Below are 16591 nucleotides of genomic sequence, written 5' to 3'. Positions count from 1 at the left end.
CATGCAAAAGTTCTAAGAGAACCTCAAATCTGTCTGAGGGAGGCTTTGTGCGACAATTCCATTTGGAACTTCTTCTTTTTTTTTCCAAAAAAGAAAATACACTTGTTCTGTCACGTATAGAGTTTGTTTTCACGATTCTGACTTTGCTTTGAGCGAAAAGCCGTTCATTCTACTATGCATGAATAACAATGCCGTTAGATAACACCGTTATTCCTAGGAATAAATAAGCGCCCGTCTATTTTCTAACATGCGGTGAAAATCTAATTGCACATTTCCCCTCTTGTGGGACAATTAAACCAGAACACATGTGATTTATGCGGAGTAACTTGCCCGTTATGTCTATTGTTAGAAATGATACGCACTAAATCATATAAAACAAATATGATACCAGAGAAGTTAATAAAAGTAGCAACGTACCTTGGCAATCGCAATGAAGAGCACATAAAGTTATAATGAGGAGTAGTTGTAGGTGCATCGTGACGCACGGTCCCGGCTGGTGTGTCCAGCCCCTCATGAAGCCGGACAGATGGAGCTCTTGGGACTGAGATGCAGTGAAGTGGCTCTTACTCACTTGTCCCTGGCTGATGAAAAAGGGCGTGCACATGACGCTCGCTCCCCCTCAGCTCGACCCACAGGATCAAATCCTTCACTGGCTCCCAGCAACCTGTTGAGCTCATTGACGAGACTACATAACATGTGAATTGCGAAACAGTCACAGTATGAGAAATATTTGGGTTCATTGACAGATTAAAGCTTCAAAAATGCGTGTTTTAAAAAAATCGTTTCAAAACTGATTTTTTTAAACTTCTTTCAAAATGTGTCAGTTGCTATACAACATTTCAAAGTGTTTAAAATATTGTTTTCCTTTCTTTTCTTTTCATTTTTACTGTTTTATGTCAGGCGGTAAAATTTGTTACAGTGTAGGCCTAATTATAGCCTAACGTTACATTTAAGTAGCTACTGAGAGGCTACTATGGGTTATGGTAGGATTCGAGTTTGGTTTAGTGTTAGTTGCATGTAATTGTGGCTAATTTATAGTTGTTACTATAGTAAAAATGTAACGTGTGTAACAATTAGTTAAATAAATATAATAAACTCGCGCATTAACACAACACGCATGCGCACGTGTTCAGAGCGACGCATGCGTGTTGCATGAACGCGTGCTGGAGATTAATTATTTGTAAATAAAGTGGTAAGTTATTATTATTATTTCCCCCCAAACAAAGCACTCATAAAAATCGTCATAAAATTGAAGTTAAACCACTAGTCACAAGGATTACTTTAACGATGTCTTTCTGGTGCTTGAAAGTGGTGTACATCTGTAGGCCTAGCTGTCAATGAAGGGACATAATAAATCTCATTAAAAATACCTTAATTTGTGTTCTGAAGATGAATGTTTTAAGTTATTGGTTTGGAACGACATGAGGGTGAGTAATTAAGCTGGTGATCAGCCACCTAATGACCAGCTTGCAACAGTTAATGACTTGCTTAAACCAGAAAACTATGTTACAAAAGACAGCCATCTTAACCTGGATTCTCCAGAAGGGATATCAGGCATCAACCAACATTTGCAACGGATATAAAATTAAAAAAAGAGAGAAAAAAAGAAGAAGAGGAAAACATGGTCTACCACTTCTTTAAAAAAAAAACAACTTAATTTAGCTTTTTTTTTTATAGCTTTGCTTTAATTCGTGCTTCAGATATGTATTACTGCAACAGGCTAAATTATTATTCATTATAATAATGCATAACCCCCCCAAGACTAAGCACAAGTTCAAGTTTTCAATAGGCTGAGTAGGTAATTTCAGCTCTGTAGCCAAGACTAAAATAATGCCGAAAACTGTTTAAATGCGTAACTTAAGGTCAGCAGGTTTTAATAGGGAGTCACTCAGTCAAGTCAAAGATCTCATGCTTGGCTAATAATTGATTATTTTGCGCCAGAACTAAAGTAGTTGCAGATTTGGTGTATGAAAGTAAGTCTTTTATGTGCAAAACTTTTAATGTGATTCTCACTTTAAAATTAATGAGCACACGCTGAGAGAGAGAGAGAAAAAAATAGTAAACCAGCCTAAGATGTTTTGAAAATCTTAGCTGGCCTCTCAGTCTGACCTGAATGGTTCTCCAAACCACTATAAACCATCCAAGAAAACAGCCAGGGAGACCAACTAGATCCAGCTAACCAGTTTAAGCTTTTAAGGGCATAACTTAAAGCTAATCAAAAATAATTATCTGTTATTTACCCCTCTAAAGCAAACGTGTAAAACAAAAAAAAAAATCTTGTTACACTTGTCATTGTAATTATAGCCTATGTGCTGAGAAATATTAATTAACAACATATACTTACTATGGGGTTAGGGAAGGATTATGGTTTTGGTTGTGGGTTAGTTACGTGTAATTATGCAAGTATTACTGTTATTACTATGGCAAGAACATGTAACATACCTAACAAAGACACTAAATTAAAGTGTTACCAACAATTCTAACCGCACCGATCGAACTAGAATTCACACTGTAAATAAGAGTCATGGCGACATCTAGTCCTAATACTCGAGCATTACATCTGCATTTATTTATTTTCCTCAACCTGAGGGGAAGAAACACTAAATTAATAACATTTCTGGATTAACATTGCGTCATGCATATAAATCGAATTTTGAAATAATGAATTACATTCTCAAATTCAAAAGAGGAAATACACGCGAAATAATCGCGACAGAATTCGACTGTTGCTAGGGGCAACCGGCGAAACTTTGTATTGCCACCAACCGTTGGATTGTTGCGGCTCATTGCGGTTGAGACGCCTTTGTGAAGAAACCTGATTTTTTTCTTCTTCTTCTTCTGCAACACACAAGCTTGAAAGATTCAACATGACATCTCCTCGGAAAATCCAAATAGACCTTAAAACGATGATCACTGACACTAAACAGGTACGTTTGTGAGCGCGTGACGTTCATACAAAACTGTTTACACCCGTTCAGCAACTGACACGCATTGACCCTGTGTTTATGATCGATTAGCGACTGTTTCGATTTTCTATTTGTGATAAAATCGTAATTTGAAACAATTCTCTAAACTAAAGCAATAACAAAGCAACTGGTGGTGCATTTCATTGCGCAACGATGTCGTATTTTGTAATGTATATTCTACGTCATTTAAAAAAAAATTTATTATTATTAATTATGAAAAGTATTTGAATTTTAGGTTTTGTTTCATAATATCCGAGACATCATACTCAACTTGCAGTTGTTTGTGAGCTTTTAAAACCAGTAGTTGCCAGTAGGGAAAACATTTCGGAGCTGTCACATTTTTACCATGTTTTCCCCCCTCGATTCAGTTTCGGTGACACACTTTGAAGACTTGGAAGATTTACTCGAGGGGAAAAAAAACTGTTCATATAACATTGACCTTTTATGATTAAGTTAATTGCCTTAAAATGCGCCACAAAAAGAAATTGCCTAATGCATAATGCAAGCACAAATGTATTGTGTAACTTACAAAAATGCCACACTATTGTTTTGGCTAATACATAATATTACACTGTAACATAATATTTATATATTTAAAACACGTGACAACAACCTCATTTGAAATCTGCCATCATTAGCCTAGCTATTTGACTCTTGCTTGCCTTGTGTATTCCAGTGTGGTTTTATTGTGTTCAATAAAACCAGGTGATAAACTGATCACTGGTGCTTGTTGAAGCTTTGTGAATCTTTAGTGTTGAACGAACCAGTGATTCGGAGGTCGTATCAAACTGCCTGCGCCACGTGATTTCAGTAAACGAGGCTTCGTGACTTACCCTAAAACTGTTTAGAAATTTTAAGACATTTCTGTCGACAAAAAAAGGAAGAATTTTATTTAATAGTCTGTTATTGGCCTAAAGCCCTCCATAAAAAAACAAGAACAACCATTTAATAAAATAACATTATACCGAATTCATATTTAATGTTATTAGATTATTTGTTTGTTTTTTTAATTGATTACACTTTCAATAAAACAATTGGTTTATAAATGTTAGATGCATTTACACCAGCAGGCGTCACCAGCGTGTGTCGTATGAGCTTCAAAACAGAGAATCATTTAGGTTCAATTGATTCAAAATTTAGAAAAGGTCCGTTTCTCCCTTCTCTAGTAGGTCTCAAGAAAGGAGGGAATTTTAATAATAATAATAATATAAATAAGGGAAGACTTCAAAAATATAAATATGTTATAAAATAATAGGTCCACTGCTGAACAATAACTAAATAAAATAAATAAAAAGGGTAAATAAAAAAATAAATAAAAAAGGCTAAATAAAAATAAAAAACATTTTAAAACAAAACAACATTCAGAAATTAAACCTAAACAAAGACAAACCACAGAATAATACCCAGTTATTAAATTAGCACACAACTGTGTCAATAGCAACACTAATAAACAAAGAGTTGTGAACAGTTGGGTGTTAATTAATAATTAATTATTTAATTAATTAATTAATAAATAAAAAATTAAAAAAAACATCTCTTCGCTTCAGAAAGCCTTTATTACACCCCCCCCCCCCCTTTTTCGGCTGAAAGAAGAAAGTCGTATAGACCATTTTTGCAAGATGTAAACAACACTGGTCCAGAAGCACTTCCTGTTTCAGTTTTTTAACACTACATAAAAGCTGAGATAAAATACAACGAACAGAAAATATAAAACTGAATCAAAAAATTAAACAAATATCTTTAAGATGTTTTCTTTACATGTGAAATAAAGAAAACGGTTACAAACTGAAACAGGAAGTGTTTCTGGACCAGTGTTGTTTACATCTTGCAAAATGGTCAATATGGGTGAACTAACCATTTAATCTTTCCTACTAGGATATGGACGATGTGCACCAAGCTCTGGAAAAACTCCGAAGCCTCTCCCAGGAAGAGAGGACCGAGGCAGAAGTGCTGCGTTCAAGAATTGACGAGCAGTCCACTCTCATCTGCATCCTGAAACAGAGAGCGGACGAGATGCTCCTGCGCTGTCAGGCTCTGGAGAAGATCAACACAGAGCTGGAGGACCTGAGAGCCAATGTGCAGCTGGAGCTGGAGAACGAGAGGAAGAAATCTGCACTGCTGGAGCAGAGATTCATGCACCTGGCCTCCAACCACAGAGAGCTCATCAACTTCAAGAACGAGTACAAAAGTCAGAATGCCAAGCTGAAGAAAGAGAATGAGAGAGTCAGACAGGAAAATGAAACACTTTTCAGTGAGCAAGTGCAAGAAAAAGAGGAGACAATCCTCAAACTGACCCAAGAGCTCAAGGACTTGGCAGAGCAACATAAGATACTAGAGACGGAGTATCAGTAAGAAATTGTTCACAGTTCCAATCTGTTTTGAAAGTAAAAACCTCATTGGTCATTTTCTCCATAAATAGATTTTAATGATAACTTCACTATAAAGAGGCCATATTGTGCTTTCACAAAGTCAGCTCCTGTCTTCCCAGTCTGTCAGTAACACTAGGTTTAGTTTCTGTCTCTATGAAGTGTGCTCTGATTGGTCAGCTGGACCAGTGTGTTGTGATTGGTCAGCCGCTTCCAGCATGTTTCTGAAACACACTACTAACTCAACTCAACCAAGTCCCGCCCCTTTTTTTAATGCATTGGGCAGGAATTATTTAAATGAGGAATATTGTGACACGTTCATTCCTGGAAGAAAGCTTAAAGGAGAACTTCGGTCAATTTTAACATTGAGCTCATTTTTTTTTTTTTTTGTTGAACATTTGGTGTGCTGTCAGTACAGACATTAACGACAAAAATCAGTGTTGCCTACACCGTGTTATCCTCTTTTTAAAATTCGCAACCTGTTGACTTCAATGGGGCAAGTTCTAAACCTGCTTTTAGCCTCTTAACATCCTTGATTTGTCATTACGAGTGTGTGAGTGGTGTTATTAAGAGTGACCACGGTCAATCTGACTGCAGTAGATGTGAAAGACATTAATAAAAATAATGTTAATTCAGCAAGCTCGCATACCTGTATTTACTTCCTTTTTTCGGTCGAAGTCCACAGTAGTTGATTGTCGAGTTTTTAAAAGGGGAGAACACGGTGTAGGCAACACCGATTTTTGTCGTTTTTGTCTGTACTGACACTCCAAATGTACAAAAAAAATGAGCTCTATGTTAAAATTGACCGGAGTTGTCCTTTAAGACTACAATGGCATTTCAGGGAGTTCAGAAACAGTGACACTGATATAGAGAATAACTCCCAATGGAGGGACTTTGAAACGTTTCATTTTTTCATGCTCAAACAGCAACAATACACACTAAAGAAAGTGGAAAATGTGAAAAAAGCACAATAGGACCTCTTTAAAAAAGAATATTGCTAAAATCCTGGTTAATCTACACTAACATAGATATTCATAAAAACTTCAGTAACACCGATATTCATAATCCTAAAGAGAGATCCACTTAAGTTTTGTTTTACAGTTTTCTTAAACTCATGCTTCTTAGTACAATTTATTGATTTTTTTTAATGCATATGCATAAATTAATGGGAAATATACATCCAGAACTATGGCCGCTGAAAAAGTGGACTATCATTATTTACTTTCTATCATTCAGTGAAATAAGTAAAACAAGTACATTAGTCAGTAATCTTTTCTATCCCAACAGGGAGAAAACGACAGGTTTCCAGATTAAACTGAAAGAACTGATCAACCTCCATCAGATCAAAGAGGCGTCTTTGAAGAACGAGCTAAGCGACACACAGAAGCAGCTGAAGAATGCTGTAGAGATGTGTGCAGGTACGCATTCAGGATTTCACCAAAACGAACTATTCTAGCAATGAGAATAACAATTGTAGATTTTGCAGATCAAAACAAGTCAAATGGCATTAAAAATGGTGGTTCTCAATTGGTGGATCACAGCCCAAAAACCCCAAAAACAGACCAAGAGACAAATTACATTTAAAATGCAACTAACGAAATCATGCATAGTTAGTTTGAGAAAACAATTAGGCAGATCAACTTATTATTAAAGAGAAAACATGAGAAAAATTGGATTGTGCATCCAATCAAACTCTACAGTGTTTGGTTTAAATTGATCTAATAAAACAATTAATTTATTTCAGTGTTTGATTTTAAAGACATTTGTTCACTTTCGTAGGATGGTCAGTTTTGAAACAGTGTTGGGTCGCCACATGATGTTAAATGTAAAATGTCCTGAAACAAAATCAAACCCTGAGCTTGAACAATTGTCTCTTAACTAGTTCTGACTGGCACACTGTTTGACACCTCACAAATTTCTTTCTGCCAGAGTTGGATCTCAAACTAAGACAAACAAAGGAAAAAGAATCATTGAGAGAGACAGACACTCAGGAGAGACTGGAGAAACTCGTGAAGGAAAAGGATGAGTTAATTGATCTCTCTTTACAGCGGGGAAAAGTTATTCAGGTAAGATTTGACACCAAACAGTTACTTCAATGTATATTTTCAGATTGAGACGTAATGATTTCACTGCAATATGTTACAGGACAAGCAAGCTGAAATTCAGGAGCTAGAGAGAAAAAGGCATGAAGCTGAGAAAAGCAGACTAGATGCAGAGAACAGGTATGAATCTCAAAACACATTTTTAATCCATATATAAGATATTTAGTCTTGATCAATGGAGTTTTAGGGCCAGGACACACTAAGGCCGTTTCTCAAAACCAAGAATGCAAAGAACGGACTTGTGTTCTTGGGAAGAAAGCTCTTGCTAGTTGTTCGAACTCACGAGGTGACGAGCACACAGAACGCTGCTGACAGTTTGAGACGTGTGTTCTTGCTGGTATTGCGCAATAGTAACGTTACACCCGCACAGACGCCGTCTGCAGTGCCCAAACATAACGAGAATTATTATACAGCCAGGCTTTATCGCCCAAGCCTAAGGGATTACTCTACATACACTACAATGTAATGTATATTCACAACAATAAAGCAACACATGTCTCATTTTAATTCTGCTTCTGTTATTTGTTTGTGTACATCACTAGCCAACGGCGGGAAAAAACGCCGGTAATATTCGGTAATATTCAGGTAACTTTTGACCTGCCCTAGTCGGACGGTGTCTGTTTTTTTTTGGGGCTGATTCAGCATGTTGAATCGGTGTCGGGCCGTCAGGGAGAGTAGAATTTCGGATTGGCTGTTCAGCTTGAATGAGTGAGTGCACGATAATAAAAGTGAGAAAAGCGAGCAAAGAAGTCAAGACGGTACAGACAGAAGGCTGTTATAATTTTACATCATCTTACCTGAGCATTCGAATGCACAAATATTTTCAGAATAACATGAGCCGACTAGCCTGGGTTTCCCCATACTGCTTTTGCGCAGCGCGATTGTATTCACGCTAGATACAATGGACCAAATTTTCACCTCAGCGAGGGGAGCAATCACAGAACGGGGAGGGAGCCGCAAGACGATGACGACATCTACGTATGCGACACACCGAAGCAGTTTGTTTATACCTATGGATCAAACATGGCAGCAGACACGAAGTTACCTTTCGATGCAGTCTTAGATACATACGCCATCGTGTACACACAAATCTCTGACCCATCGTCTTCTTCCTCGTCTAACTTCTTTCGCTCTACATACGTCATCTGGTATAATTGAACCGATTGGCTATGAGCTACTACAGGCGCATTTGATAGACATTCGTAGCACCCAATAAACGACTCTGGGTATTCGTAACCACGCCTCAAATGTGGTTCCCAGACCACGTCTTATGCCTGGTTCAGATTACACGATTTTAGCCCGATTTTGGCACGATCCGATTGACGTAGGGTGTCGTGGGGATTCGTAAAACGACAATGGGCGTCAGGGCCGCAAGATTCGATCGCATCATCTCGAATAGTGTGTCATAGTGGGCGACAACCTACGTCGCGTCTGCGATGCTTCACGACATCACGACAAAAAGACTAGCATGTTTCATTTTTTTAACGGTCGTCCACGACGGTTCCGTCACATGTATGAGGTTGAGCAATAGGAGCACAGAAGCTTTTCCGTACACAACTTTTAAAAATGGCGAAACGAAAGAGAGACGATGGTGCTAACGTTAAAACTAAAAGTAAAAATATATAAGAAAACAATATATTACCTCAAGTTCTCTTTGGAGGATTGACAGCCCATACTGTCCTCTTCGAGCAATCCAGGAATGTGTCCATATTCGGGTTTTTTCTGAACACAGGACAGCCAATACAACAGTCACCGCTTCATCCATTGTTTGTTTACGTTCATTTCCGGAGGTCACTCGCTACTAGTTTCGCCTTCTCGATGACATCACGCCTGCCGTTAAAGACGGCGTGCGATGACTGGTCAAGAAGTAACGTGTAGTCCACGACACGACAAGATTTTAGTAGTCAAAATCGCGTAATCTGACACAGTGACTATCGTAACAGACAAAAAAAAATTGTAATCTAACCGTGGTTTTACGTTAGCTAGGCTATGAGCCGACTGGAAATTGAAAATAAAACGATGAATTATTGGCTCAGTTTGTCTTTGCCATGTTTTTTGAATCAGGTTTGAAAAGGAAGCAGCAGCCGTGAAGAGCGAGTTAAGGGTGAAGGAACTCCAGGATGCCTTAGAGAGGGCAGAGGACACCTGCAATGAGTTGAAAAAGGTCTGTTAAAAAAGTCCTCTATGGACATTGGACATTTTGGTCTCAATGGCATCTCAATGTTTTTACATTTCACACTTTTAGGCATTTGAGGCATTTAAAAAGCACAGCAGTGAAATGCTTGAAAAGGAGAAGGATTTAAACTGCAAACTTCGCCACATGGTCATCTGAGCCATCCATCCCATTTCCAGTGCATTCAGTCATTATAAAGCAAAACTCATTCACTGACAGCTGAGCTGGATCATCGCACTTGGATTGGTTGTATATAATGAACCAGAAGACGAGGATGAAGTGAGATTTTTCTTAAGAGAACGTCTTCCATTAGTAGAGAGTAGTGTAATGTCCTTCTGTGAGGAAAAAGTGGATTTGTTAATAGTTTGCAAATAGCTTGTTTTGGCTAACTGTGGTTCTATGAAATAAAAAATAGCATTTTTAAACTTCAAATGTGATTTAATCGCATAGGTTCCTGATGGCAGGGCTGTCGTGATTATTAAAGAATCGCCTGAACATGATTATTTGAGAAGTTACTGATCGTTGTAAGCTTTGAATTCCAGGAATTTTAAACAAATTTGGAATGTTTTAAATGGAATTTTAACCCCTATTTTTTTTTAGCTCTCTCCGACCAAGAAGATTACATCGAGTTAGAATGTTCAAAATTAAAGGAAAAGTTCGCCCCAAAAAAGAACATTTTCATTATTTACTACTCTCCCTGATGTTGTTGAAAATGGTTACACTTCATTTAGATGGTTCACTTTAGACGTTCAACTAATTATAACTAACTTTGCAATTACATGTCAACTAACTCTCATTTGAGCATTAGTAGACTGTTAGGTTCACGGTTTGGGTTAGTAGAGAAGTTGACTTGTGGTTGCAAAGTTACTTACAGTCAGTATAAGGTCTGTTGTGGAGCATTTAAATAAAGTGTTAGCAGATATTAATAATTATAGTGTTCCTTCTAGAAATTCGACCATCGAAATAAAGTTTCCCAAAATATTTTTGGATTTCATCGTCTACTTGAAGAAAGAAATACATCTGCGTAATTTCAAACATTTGGAAAAACCAGAAAAATTAAATCATCATGCCATTTTAATCATCATGCCAGCTCATCTGATGCTCATCTGTACAGTATATGCAATAAATTGAACTTTTCTATATGTAGCCTCATTCCTGATTAGATAAAACCACTCAACTGTGTAGTAAAAGCTCTCAAGCCATATTGCACTTAGAAATGTAATGTTCACCTTCCAGTTTCTTCCAGCACTTGAAGTCATGCTTTGGTTCACCCTGTATCCCTCCATGAAACTGTACATCTGTCCAACAAAAACAACATACAGTATCTTTAGCATTTGCAAAGTTTGTCAGCACAAAATTACAGTATTTTGCTGAAGTTTGTCATTTTGACGTGCTCTTTGTCATTTTTAGTGTGGTCATTCCTGAACTAATATGTGAGCAGGTATTAGACCAGATGTTTATGGTCATCTGGTCTGCATCTGTATATATGTTTTAGAACATCTGGATGATTTAGAGATGTTCATCCCTGATAGCATGTTAAGTTAACATTTTAATTGCATCTTGCATTGCACTAGCGATATCCTAATCTATTTTTGTCCTAAGTTGAGTATATTTACTCATTTTTCTCAAAACGATGGTCGTTCCATGGGGTGTGAACCCAGAGACTAGCTCAGATCTTTAACCTCTAAGGTTAGGTATGCAAGTGGTATGTCCTTATATCATCCCAGTGAGTTTTAATGACTGTGAGGTTGCGGTCAAAATGCTGGATTCCTTTGTGTTCTCGTAACTGCATGTTGCCGTATCACCATTTCATACATCACATCAAGTTGAGGCAAGTGTCCGTGCCATAACTGACCAATGTACCCGCCCTTTGCATCTGACCTAGTCAGCGGTTCATAACCCCAATGCCATGACAATCTTTTTCCTCAGAAGTGCTGTGAATATTGGAATTGCCTTATTTGGGAATCACTGGAATGGTGTGAATGACCCTGTTTCTGTGACCTCTTGTTTTTTTACTAGTTGTAATTCTTTCCAAAAATACTGATGTAGAGAGGACTTGACTGTTAAGATCATTTATTTTAGATGATATGTAAAGCATTTCAAGTATGTATAAAAACGATATGAAAGCACAACTGTTTGTGATCCTCTTTTGTAAGCTACATCTCCAAGAACATCCCTGCTGAAAGAGGAAAAACACACATCTTAAAGCATCCTAAGCTGGTGTGTGGGTGTTTGTCGGTCTGGTGGCTGATTTTAGAGAGGTTTTGAGCACTTTCCAGGCTTGGTCAGGCTGTGAGAACAGCAAATTTAAGCTGGGATGTCCAGATCAGATTTTACTACAAAAATCACATTTTAACAATGACTTAAGCATGGTCCGATGCCAAAGTTTTCCCAAAACTGATAAAAGGTCTGATTATGGTGTAGCAAGGCCCTTTATTTTGTCGTTTGTCATTTGGTTTTGGTTAATGTTTGAATAGTGGGAAATTATTTTACAAATGTGAAAAAAAGTCACACTATCTCACAACTAGTAAACATAAAAGCTGCTATAATATTTCTCATTTCTCTTTATATTGTGCAAACTCTTTATATTTCCACTCGTTCAAGCTGTTTTTAATTAACTTCGACATTAGTTATCATTAGTTACTGCATTATACACTAAAAATGTTAAGCCTTTTTTAAGATTTACGCATTAGAATTAATAGTAAAAATCCATCAATTTGAATTGAATAATCCTTACATGTTTTAATTGAATAATTGATTAAGGATTGTTCAATTATTTAATTCAAATAAGGATTATTCAATTCAATTCGATGGAATTTTTATTGAAATGTGTAAATCTTTAAAAAACGCTTACTTTTTTGCAACATTTAATGAGCAATACATTTGTTACAGTTTTATTGATCTTTGTTAACGTTAGTTAAAAAAATACAACTGTTTTTGTTAGTTCATGTTATATAGGTCCATTAAATAATTTTACAGAAAGTACTTTTGATTTCAATATTGTAGCATATTAGTAAATGCTGAAATTAACATTAACAAAGATTAATAAGTGCTTTAGCTATTTATCATTGTTAGTTCATGTTAACTAATGTAGTTAATAAATGAAACCTCATTTTGAAGTTTTACAACTCTCATCTCAATCCGTCCTTGTTGCCACACCTTTAACCTTTACCTTTAACTGTTGAAGCCACTATTTCCAAATTTCCAACTTGTAATTATGATCTGGTTTTTACTAGTCGGAAACTCATAATTATAGTAATTCTGACTAAGGATGCAGCAAAAATACACAAATTGGGTAAAACAAGGAAAGTACAAACAATCATTCCAGGACAGGGGTAAAAAAGAATAAAACAACAAAGTCATACTTAAGGTGAGCATAATCATGTGACAGACCTATAATAGAGCTTGAATTGCACACTGAAACATGACGCCGGACCACCACCTCCTCAATGCATTCTGATCCTAGGGCGTCATATACTGATGCTTTTGACCATGCATATACATCCAACGCACATGGCATACTTCAGCGTCAATATAACATGCTTCGATTATGGTAGGGTTAGACCACTAGGAGGCGCCTTCTGGCGCGTCTCATATTGACGCTAAAGGGTGCCGTGTGCGTTGGATGTATACGCATCAGTACAGTATATGACGCCTTGGGATGAGAACGGGCTGAAATGACTGCCTGAACTTGCATCTCCGGAAAACTCCCACCACAAATGTGTTCTGGCTCCACCCACACCTGAAGCCACGCCCCCAGCAGCAGCACTTTTACCAACTCCCACCTGACCGAACGCTGCCTTTAACAACCGAGTCCGTTCATCCCGTCTACAGCTGGAATTTCTAACAATGGAAAGAGCGACGCAGTTGCTGAGCGCTTATGCATGCCTTTACATGAGTTTGTGATTCTTCAGAGAGAAATGCATAATTTGTGGCTGAGACCCACCATTAGGATTGTCTTGGTACTTATAGTTGTAGAGTATCATATGGAATTGAGAAACCTCTTCAAATGTTTTCTCATGTACAGTGGAATCATTTTGAGAAACTTTCTATAGAAAACAATTTTATTGTTGCAGTTGTTGCAAATCTGAATTTCACCTTGGGTAATATTCCTTGACAGAAAAGAGATATAAATCGAAAGCTGACAACAATTTTCATTTTTAGATGAACTAATCCTTTAAAGGTTTTGCTGATAATTTTCTCACCCCCATGTCATCCAAGATGTCCATGTCTTTCTTTCTTCAGTCGAAAAGAAATTAAGGTTTTTGATGAAAACATTCCAGGTGTTTTCTCCATATAATGGACTTCAATGGGAACCAAACGGTTCAAGGTCCAAATGAGAGTTTCAGTGCAGCTTCAAAGGGCTTTAAACGACGCCAGACGATGAATAAGGATCTTATCTAGGGACCCTTCGAGTCATGACTCGAAAAAAAGATTTGTTCATTTTGATAAAGAGTTCGAACAGGAGAGTCACGAACGCTCATGACAGAACAGAGCAAGGCGAGCATTTGTGCTTATAAAACTTAAACTTTATTTTTGAAATGGCCGATCGTTTCGCTAGATAAGACCCTTATTCATCGTCTGGTGTCGTTTAAAGCTGCACTTAAACTCTCATTTGGACCCCATTGAAGTCCATTATATGGAGAAAAATCGATGAAGTCCATTGTGAATGTTTTCATCAAAAACCTTAATTTCTTTTCGACTGAAGAAAGAAAGACATGGACATCTTGGATGACATGGGGGTGAGTAAATTATCAGCAAAAGTTTTTTTTAAAGTGAACTTCTCCTTTAAGATCTCTGAAAATCTTAATCTTAAAATTGTGTAGGCTATATTCATTATAATGTTGCTTCAGTTTGTGTAAACGGTGATGAATATCTTATTTAATTTAGCATGTTTTTATCAACTAATATGTTATTTCTATTGGCTAAAATGAATTAATGTCATGATTTAACTCATATTTCAATCAAAAAAATAATTTTTGAGAAGAAAGAAACGTCTCTTAATTGAATCTCTTTGCAGCTGAGAGTGTGATTTGACTTTCATACATTTACATTTTTGTATCATAATCCTCATTGAGAGGGTAAAATGTGTGGTTTCTGAGACAAAGCATTCCAGAGTGTCAGTCGTGCCGTGAGTGCTCATAGCCTGCGGAGTTAGAAACCGAAACAGCCTCGGCATCTTCCGAAGTCTGCTCCGGACATGCTAACACTTGTACCATACTTGCACTTGGGTCACAGGTCACATACGTTCACACCCGGGTCAGAAATGAACTGGGACTTGAGGTTGAGAAGTCCACCAAAAGTGATAAAATGCCCCAGGGTATACTGTGAGGACCATCCTCTTTTTCTCTCACTCAAATTATTGCTTTGGTAGGCTTTATTAGAACATACTTATTGTTTGGGGTCAGTGTGATGTTTTTCTTTAGAAAGAACGTAGTTGCACTTAATTTTACAGTACTGGGGTTACGGTTAGGTTTGGGAGGTTCATGGTTATGTTATAACCCAGTTACCTTACATTACCAGTACTTTTGGGGGTAAGTATATTAAAAGTGCACATGTAAAATAAACTGCAAGCTAGAAATGAACACTTTCATCCATCGAGGGCACATTAAATTGATCAAAAGTGTATTTTAAATGAATGCTGTTCTTTCCATTCGTCTAAATAACCCTGAAATAAAAATGTATGACGGTTTCCACAAAAATATTAAGCAGCACACCTGTATGATTTCTGAAGGATCATGTGACACTGAAGTCAGGAGGAAAAATTTAATATAGAATAAATAATATTTCAAAATACTTTCATCAAATACACTTTTTTATTTTTATATTCTTATTACTTTGCTTATTTCATTTAATTTAATTTCAATGTATTAATTTACTGGTGATATTATTATTATAAAATGTATTATTTAACTTGGAATAAAACATAAGTTAATGTGAGGGATTGGTGTGAGTGGGTGAGAGAGGTGTGTATGAATTTTGTTTATCCACTGTAAAATCTAAGATTTTTTTGTTAACTTTACTTAATGTCCAATAATTTGTTAAACTTACTTAAAATTTCTTAGTAATCTGTACTGTTTACACAAATAAATATTATATATATTTGCTGCAATGCACAATACACTTCCTCAAATCACAGACAGAATTAAGTTGACAAAACTTAAATGGATTAAGTAAGAAATAACTTGATGCAAATAAGTTATGCTTACTTAATGAAATTTAGGCAATGAGTTTGCATAATAAAATTAAGTAAACTGAACTTATTGGTTTTTACAGTGTATGTTATGTAATGTTTTTTTCTTATGATTTGTCTTTTGTATTTGTGTGTATGGGAACCTCTTGAAAATGAGATGTTGCATCTTAAGAGGCTATCCTAGAATAAATAAATAAATAAATAAAATAAATAAACGCAGCCATGGCAAGCATAAGAGTCTTATTGACCCAAATTTTTTAAACTGCAGAAAATATACCTGATATTTCTTTCAGAACATTGGGGACAATCTCGCTTCACGTTGTCGTCGTATATTAGCCGAGCGCAACACCCTGATGACCGTCCTGGTGTTAGCCATAAACAAAGCTCCTGAAGAAAAGACTATCTGAGGTCAGGCCCTCTGATCACCATGACAGCCACCGAAGCATCCCGGGGAATGCCTGAAGAAAGACTAAAAACTTGTAAATCTAACTCCACCCATATTCCCCTTTGTTTGCCTCGACTCATATATCTTAAGTCTGTCACGTAGCATAAACCCCCATACTGGAGTCCAAAGTCAAGAATAGTTTTCAGACCATTAAAGGGATAGTTCGCCCAAAAATGAAAATCCAGTCATCATTTACTCACCCTCAACTTGTTTCAAACCTGTATGAGTTTCTTTGATTTGATTAACACAAAAGAAGATATTTTGAAGAATGGTAACTTCCATAGTATTTTAATTTTTTTCCTACTATGGAAGCAAACGGTGTCCGTCAACTGTCTGGTTACCGACA

General features: G+C 36.8%; 2 protein-coding genes and 1 long non-coding RNA gene across 8 annotated transcripts in view; 1 reads left to right on the top strand and 2 right to left on the bottom strand.

Moving 5' to 3' along the window:
• lrp2a (low density lipoprotein receptor-related protein 2a) overlaps positions 1-781 on the bottom strand; it is a 113398-nt gene extending 112617 nt beyond the window's left edge. For 5 of the 6 annotated variants that reach the window (XM_089133419.1, XM_089133421.1, XM_039683438.2 and 2 more), the window contains exon 1: positions 418-775. In XM_089133419.1, coding sequence (XP_088989545.1) covers positions 418-604 — 187 coding nt within the window. In that variant the 5' untranslated portion in view covers positions 605-775. Of the gene's footprint in view, positions 1-417 lie in introns of all 6 variants that reach the window. The other variant, XM_089133422.1, reaches the window with a different exon arrangement.
• A 152-nt stretch (positions 782-933) lies between these two features.
• Positions 934-10032, top strand: ccdc89 (coiled-coil domain containing 89). Its single transcript, XM_039683685.2, has 7 exons — positions 934-2927; positions 4842-5314; positions 6620-6750; positions 7262-7398; positions 7478-7554; positions 9499-9598; positions 9680-10032. The coding sequence occupies exons 1-7, from the start codon at positions 2868-2870 to the stop codon at positions 9764-9766; spliced, it is 1065 nt and encodes a 354-aa protein (XP_039539619.2). The 5' UTR covers positions 934-2867; the 3' UTR covers positions 9767-10032.
• On the bottom strand, positions 5030-16468 carry LOC148978400 (uncharacterized). Its single transcript, XR_016169348.1, has 4 exons — positions 16078-16468; positions 10837-10905; positions 9077-9942; positions 5030-5168 (listed from the first exon to the last, which is right to left on the bottom strand). It is a non-coding gene; the product is annotated as an uncharacterized LOC148978400 (long non-coding RNA).
• Between the last annotated feature and the right edge of the window lie 123 nt (positions 16469-16591).

This window comes from Pimephales promelas, chromosome 7, assembly GCF_988280905.1.
Source record: "Pimephales promelas chromosome 7, fPimPro1.hap1.1, whole genome shotgun sequence".
NCBI classification, from domain to species: Eukaryota; Metazoa; Chordata; class Actinopteri; order Cypriniformes; family Leuciscidae; genus Pimephales; species Pimephales promelas.
Note: the sequence above shows the minus strand (reverse complement) of the source record. Positions and strands in the feature narration are given on the sequence as shown.